We start from the raw sequence: 7,442 nt of genomic DNA on the forward strand, positions 1-7,442 counted from the left end.
TAGCTTAACGTGAACCTGCTTGGCCTCATACACGAAATCAGGACTCCCTAACCCTAACGAAATCCCTAAATAAATCTTATCTCCACCATAAAAAAAATATGTCGCTCTTATTTTATCTCTCTCCTCTTTTTTAAATTAAAATATTTGTTCTCTCTTTTCTTCCCATGGTCATAGAAGCGAGTCGCAAAGAGCCTTGAAAGACGGCTCCGCCATCGCAACTTATTCCCATGGTGTCAGAAGTGAGTCGCAAAGAGGTTCAGCTTCGAGAGAGAGCTCTCGTGACTACCTCGTCCGCCATAGCAGCGCGAGACACCTAGGCCGTGGGTAAAAAAACTCACCCGCGGATGCGTGTTGGATATCCGAAATAATGCGTTGCCCATACGCTTGAGAGAGGCCCATCAACTTGGCCCTAGGCCGGCGACCCGATCCCTACACACCCCTACCCCGACCCGACCCGCGCCTCGCCCTCCCTCTCCGGCCTCCTCGCTCTTCCCCAATCCACTATTCCATGTACAGCTGGTGCATCTCGATAGCAGCGCTGATTGGATCTGCATCGATCTCTATCTCGACCATACTCCGACGAGTGGCGGCGTAAGGGCACGTTACAAGATGAGCTTGCTCAACCAGGTCAGGAAGCCGATGCCGCCCTACCAAATCACCAAACGCAATGAGCACCTTCGTTCCCCAAACCCCGACCCGCGCCTCGCCCTCCCTCTCCGGCATCCTTGCTCTCCGCCTCTCCGCCCTCAAAGATCCGGCTGACATGCATTCTTCCCGGCTGCTCCTCTCTCCGCCCCTGCGGCCCCGCCACGGCTCCCTCTGCCCCTTGCGTCCGCGGGGTTCCCTCCAGATCCGCGCCCGGCGGCGCGGTGTGTGCTCCTCTCTCCGCCCCTGCGGCCCCACCGTGGCCAGCGCCACCACACCCCTCCCCTCCTCCCTGGCGCTGAGATCCGCCTGGGCCGCAGCCACGTGTTCGGCGTCGCCCCGCGGGGGGCCTCGCCGTCTCCTCCCCACACAGGTAGGCGCCGCCGCCGCTTCGGAGGCGTCCTCCTTGCTTTTTGGCAAAGGGCTTACTGCATGATCTGTTCGTGCTGCGGTGTTCCAATGAGTTTTTTGAACGATGTTTATGAATATGTTTGTTCGGGATTGTGGAGGCGATTTGGGATTGAGTTCATGATCGATTGTTATATTTCATCTTGTTTGTGATGTATGCATGCTCATTGTTATTGGGCCTAATTTGGCCTAGGAGGCTTATTCCCAATCGAGAGGGCGACTGATTCACGGACTCGATGCGGGAGGGGGGATGCAGGAGGGGGAGGGGGGGGGCCGATGCGGGAGGGGGACTCTAGGAGGCTAGCGGGTGGGGTCCACCTGTCAGGCCGTGAAACCTTATTTGCTTTAATATTAGATTAGAATAGAGAGGAGTAGATACATATACATAGATAGATATATGATTGACTGCTTAAATCGACGTTTCACATTCAAAATCATCCACTGCTTGTCGCGAGAGGAGCTATCACCGATCTATATGCCCTCCAACACCGAGTCCGCCGGTGGCCGCTCTGGTGCATCGACGACGACCATCTCCGTTGAGATGGTGACTGGATTCCACGTGCTCAAGGTCGAGGGGTACTCCCAATTCAAGGGCCTCAGCGTCGCCAAGCGCGTTAAGTCCGGCACATTCACCGTTGGAGGCCACAGCTGGTGCATCTCGTTCTTCCCCGATGGTTATGACGATAGCAGTGCTGATTGGATCTGCATCGATCTCTATCTCAACCATACTCCGACGAGTGGCAGCGTAAGGGCACGTTACACGATGAGCTTGCTCAACCAGGTCGGGAAGCCAATGCCGCCCTACCAAATCACCAATGCAATGAGCACCTTCGTCGCCGGCACTAAAGCTGGAGCGCACGGGTACCCTAAACTCATCAGTAGGAGAGAGGACACGGAGTCGCTTGTCATCAAGGATGACTGTTTCTGGATCCGATGCGATGTCACCGTTCTTCATGATGAGATCAGAAGAGAGGTCAGCGAGTCTCTCATGGTGCCGCCGCCGGTGCTCCAACGGTACCTCGGCAACCTCCTTGACAGCGAGCTGGGAGGGGACGTGACGTTCGAGGTCGACGGCGGCGATCTGTTCGCCGCACACCGGTGCGTGCTCGCCGCGCGGTCATCGGTGTTCAAGGCGGAGCTTTTCGGATCCATGGTGGAGTGAAGAAAAATAAAAAAAATTCATTTACACTTGAGTCCCACACGTAATTCTATATAACATTCGTGGCGGCCTCCGCGCCCGCGCAGCCCGGCCACATTGCCCCGAAAAATATGGCTCGCTCGATGCTGATCGTCTGGTCCCAGTGCCCCATCAATGCCCGGTGAATCCGGAGCTGCCGCGCTGTGAGCGGCCAGTCAATCCACCAGTTGCCGCGCTGTCACCACACGTCCTCCTGCCATCGACGCGTAGCCCCCGTTCGCTACGACATGTGCTCCTCACGGTGACTCCGCCACACCGCGTGGCCTTTTACTGATGCGTCCGCGCGCATAGGCGCGCGCTAAACACTAGTATATGTGATTCGCGGCGGCCTCCGCGCCCACGCAGCCCGGCCATGTCGCCCCGAAAAATAGGGCTCGTCCGATGCTGATCGTCTGGTCCCAGCGCCCCGTCAATGCCCGGTGAATCCGGAGCTGTCGCGCTGTGAGCGGCCGGTCAATCCACCAGCTGCCGCGCTGTCACCACGCGTCCTCCTGCCATCGACGTGTCGCCCCCGTTCGCTACGACACGTGCTCCTCACGGTGACTCCGCCACGCTGCATGGCCTTTTACTGATGCATCCACGTGCATAGACGCGCGCTAAACACTAGTATATGTGAAAGAGACGAGGTGTATACCTTACATGTGGGTGCCACGTGTACACTAATCCCGAAACCACTTTTGGAGAGACTGCAAAAGCAGTTTTGGACCTAGATGGCACACAAAACCAAGTTTATAGATCCGGATTCCTGGTATTCTAAGTTCGAAGACCTAGGTGACACACTTTGCCAATGCCAAGTTCGAGGGCTGCGCATACATTTTAGTCCTAGAGAAAAAAGGACGGGAAAGGGAGAAAACAAAATAAAAAAAATAATTTTGTTACACATGGGTCTCGTGTGTCAGATGTATGGAAAAGAGAAGAGAGGTGGACTTACACATGACATGGGACTATATGTAAGATCGGCGTCAACGCTAAGAGAGAGAGAGACAGAGGTGTGAGAAAGAATGGAAAGTTCAATTAACTGCTTAAATGAGAGAATGTAAAGTTCAATTAACTGCTTAAACGAGAGAAAGAAATATGGCATGTGTTACCAACTCAAGCATGACTTAGAGCAACTCCAGCAGAATGTCTAAAATCTATTCCATCGGTAAAAAAAAAGAAAAAAACCGTCAAAAATCCCTTCCAACAGAGTCGTCATCCTCCTCGTGTCAGTATCTAGGTCGCCATCTGCTCCCCTCCGCTCGGAAACTTTGCCGATAGATTTTGCCTCGCCAACTTCATCCCTCCCACGCGCTCCAGCCCTCGCGCACGCTCCAGCCCTCGCACGCGCTCCAGCCCTCCCATTCCCACCATCGCGCCCTCCCGCCCTCCCGCCATTCCTCTCGCGCCAGCGCGTATAGAAAGCGCCACAGCATCCGTGCACCTGCCCCCCTCCACCCACGCCGCCACATCCGCGCTCCCACGCCCCTCCGCCCGTGACGCTGCACAGAGCACGCACTGCCGCATCCGCGCTCTTGCACCACCACCTCACGATGTACAGGCCGCCGCGTCGGATCGATGCACCATCGCCCGAAGGAAGGGTCGATCCGGAGGCCCATCGCCCAGAGGGTGGATCACGTTGTTCTCCCACAAGCTTCGAAGGCCGGATGCCAGAGGATCTGCTGAATGATGAGCAATTCAACGAGGAGGATGCCTACACTGGTGACATACTGGTTCTGTACATGATTTGGTGAATTGTTGCTTAATTTTCGATTTGTTAAGCACATGAGTTGGTTTAGTACATGATATGGCGCTGTTGATTCTGTTGTTCAGTCAGATAGTCACTAATTTTGTTGAGCACACTTTATAGCATAGCAGTATAAATTGGTTCAGTAGAATTTTGCTGTTCAGTACTTGCTTCATATGCTTGCAGTCAGATAGCCACTTAGAATTTTGTTGTTCAGATTGCTTAATTGTCGATTTATTGAGTACATGAATTGGTTTAGTATATTTGCTTGCTTTCAATTATGCTCTTGCCAAATTGTAAGATTGAAGTCGATTGAGGTCGATCTGAGGATGTGTCTAGTCGCGTCATATCTGAAATCAGGAAGGCCTTTGGGGTACAAGAGCCGTAGCATGCAAAAGTCAAAGTAGGTACTTGTTAAAATGTAGAGAAACAATGTTTTTGGTCCATTGCTTGAACAAATGGATCGAAATATTAACCATAGTGATGGCCAGCTCCATGTAATATCATTGTCATCTGCTTGCTTTCAATTTGCTTGAAGTTAATTGATGTTGAATGGTAAGAGCATAATTGATGATCTACTTTGCTTAATTTTTCTCTATAGTGAAAGCAATGCAGGAATTAAATATTAAATTTTTTGTGACAGGTGCTGCAGATTTAGGGTATTACAGTAACCTCATGGTGAATGGAGTTGAACAATCTCAATATCTCACATCTTATAGTGATCCCTCACCTCGTAGTGGTCTCTCACCTGCTAGTGATCCAACCAACCAGCATGGTCATGCATCAGCCAAGAGTTCTCAGGGTAGAAGCAAAAATTTCAGAGATGAGGAGGATATACTTCTTGTCTCAGCTTGGCTAAATGTGGGCATGGATCCTATTCAAGGAGTTGATCAAACACATGGCACATTATGGACAAGAATATATGACTATTTCCATGCAAACAAGACGTTCGAGTCACTTCGTTTCTTTAATGAACCGTTGGTCCGATATACAACATGATGTGAATCTATTTTGTGGTTGTGTGTCCAGGATTGAGGCTAGGAACCATAGTGGTTGGACAGTTGATGACAAGGTTATTACTGAAACTCATTATTTATCATCCGTGATCATGAACTAGTAATTCATTTTAATCTTTAGTTTGGTTTGAAATGTGCAGATTGCAAATGCATGTACATTGTTCAAGTCCGAACACCAAAAATCGAGGAAGTTTGCCTACGTGCATTGCTGGAGAATCCTGAAGGACAAGCCCAAGTGGATGGAAAGGTGGAAGGAAATCAGAGTTGCAAAAAAAAACAAGCAACAAGAAATAGAAGATAATGGCAAATTATTCTCCTGCCTCAGTTGCAGCTGCAGTTGCCCCTGCTGCCCCTCTTGCTGCTGGTGCTGATGCTGAACCATTAGCAAGACCTGATGGTAAGAAGAAGAAGAAACAGCAACTACGTCGACGTTCGACCATTGAAGCAGTGGACTATCTAATGGCAAAGAAGAAAGAAGCTGACCTTGAGAGAGACTTGAAAAAAAAGAGAGGTGCAACAAAGCCTTTGCTTCTTGTGCCTTAGCAAAATATTTGTTCTTATTACCTTGTGGCTCCGGAATGGTCTTAACAAAGGTTGCCCATGACGGATATATGCCATCTGCTAGATAATAGCCCAACAAATAATCATGTCCATTGATGCTATAATTAACTCGTGGACCTTCCCCCTCAGCAAGCCTTGCAAATATAGGAGATCTTTGAAGCACATTTATGTCATTATGTGAGCCAGGCATACCAAAGAAAGCATGCCATATCCATAGATCTTTAGATGCTACTGCTTCCAGTATAATTGTTGGCTTCTTTTTATGTCCCCGGTACATCCCATGCCATGCAGTAGGACAATTTTTCCAACTCCAATGCATACAATCTATAGACCCAAGCATACCAGGAAATCCTCTGCTCACTCCAATTGCAAGTAACCTAGCGGTATCCTGTTCATTAGGCATCCTCAAGTACTCGGGTCCAAAAATCTCGACAACAGCAACTACAAACTTTCTCAATGCTTCTAGAGTGGTGCTCTCACCAATACGAATGTACTCGTCCAAAGCATCAGCTGGTACTCCATAAGCTAAAATACGAAAAGCTGCAACTCACCGGCTGCGTTCCACTTTTGCACAAAATAATCGTCATGTTCCTCAACAGCGTTCATTATGCGAAGAAATATTGGTCGCCTCATCTGAAACCTATGTCATGACGCAATTACAAATATTAGTAAGACTATAATATAGGTCACATAAAAAATAAACAAATAATTGCAAACATGCGAACCTGCGTCTAAAAGTCTTCTCTCGGAACGTAGGATTATCTAAGAAATAATCTTTGTACAGAAGACCATGATAGAGCAGTCTTTCTCGGTACGTCATGTCCCTCAACGGAACCAATTCGACCCGAATGATTAACTAAATTCTCAATAATCGTGTGCGCCGGACCATAAAATAGATCATTCTCATCATCCGAAGAGGAGGTATCAATCAATTCATTACAAACTGATTGAATCCATCATCTGACTCCATACGTCAAGGCCAAGGTGATCATCGCGCCGGAGCCCTACGTACAGGACCCGCAGATCCTCCTTCCTGAATCCAGAACGGAGGGGCCATCATCATGCCGTTCTGAAGAATTGACATGGTGCAGCTAGCACAGAGAGCAGAGATCGTTTTACTTCCATGCATGTGGCGGCGTTCAGGGCAGGTGGCGGCGGCGTCCAGGCTATGGGCGATGCGGCGTCGAACGGAACGGATAGGAAAAGATCCGATGTGGACTTATTTGAATATGGAGAGTCGCAATTTGGAGAGTCTTTTGGTTTCCCCACCGTTTTTAGGAAGTTTTCCATTTTTTAGAGTCCTTTAAAACTCTAAATTTAGCTAGGATTTTAGACATTTTGTTGGAGTTGATCTTACTATTTGGCCCTGACATGCCGCAAAATCGATGAGTGGATGACAACATGCGGATCCACCACTAGCAGACGGATCTGTTATACACGTCAACAAACTAGATTCAGCATTTTTTTGCCTATTTTTTAGGATGATCTCCTGTGTGTATATGTAGTAGGATTGACTGCTTAAATCGACGTTTCACATCCCAATCGTTCACTATGCCCTCCAACCCCGAGTCCGCCGTCCTGGGCGGCGGCGCATCAACGACCACCGTCTCCGTCGAAACGGTGACTGGGTTCCACGTGCTCAAGGTCGAGGGGTTCTCCCAATTCAAGGGCCTCGGCGTCGGCAAGCGCGTCAAGTCCGGCACATTCACTGTTGGAGGCCACAGCTGGTGCATCTCGTTCTTCCCCGATGGTTACGACGATAGCAGTGCTGATTGGATCTGCGTCGATCTCTATCTCGACCATACGACTCCGGCGAGCGGCGGCGTTGTAAAGGCTTGTTTCACGTTGAGCTTGCTCCACAAGGTCGGAGAGCCGCTGCCATCGCACAGCA

General features: G+C 49.8%; 2 protein-coding genes and 1 pseudogene across 2 annotated transcripts; 2 read left to right on the plus strand and 1 right to left on the minus strand.

The window, feature by feature from the left end:
- Nucleotides 1-1,594: 1,594 nt before the first annotated feature.
- On the plus strand, nt 1,595-2,215 carry LOC120645484 (BTB/POZ and MATH domain-containing protein 2-like). The gene has a single exon (XM_039922266.1). It carries the CDS (start codon nt 1,595-1,597, stop codon nt 2,213-2,215), a length of 621 nt encoding a protein of 206 aa, XP_039778200.1.
- Nucleotides 2,216-4,628: 2,413 nt separating this feature from the next.
- On the plus strand, nt 4,629-5,514 carry LOC120646191 (annotated as a pseudogene).
- A 47-nt stretch (nt 5,515-5,561) lies between these two features.
- On the minus strand, nt 5,562-6,371 carry LOC120645485 (the record flags this gene model as incomplete). The annotated part of the gene is made up of 3 exons (XM_039922267.1): nt 6,277-6,371; nt 6,103-6,191; nt 5,562-6,061 (listed from the first exon to the last, which is right to left on the minus strand). Coding segments are annotated over exons 1-3 (684 nt in total), but the record flags the coding sequence as incomplete, so codon positions are not given.
- Between the last annotated feature and the right edge of the window lie 1,071 nt (nt 6,372-7,442).

This window comes from Panicum virgatum, chromosome 8K (genome assembly GCF_016808335.1).
Source record: "Panicum virgatum strain AP13 chromosome 8K, P.virgatum_v5, whole genome shotgun sequence".
Classification (NCBI taxonomy): domain Eukaryota; kingdom Viridiplantae; phylum Streptophyta; class Magnoliopsida; order Poales; family Poaceae; genus Panicum; species Panicum virgatum.

Bases quoted from the DNA above. Each gene is read 5' to 3' on its own strand.
- LOC120645484 (XM_039922266.1), top strand. From the start codon at position 1,595: ATGGTGACTGGATTCCACGTGCTCAAGGTCGAGGGGTACTCCCAATTC.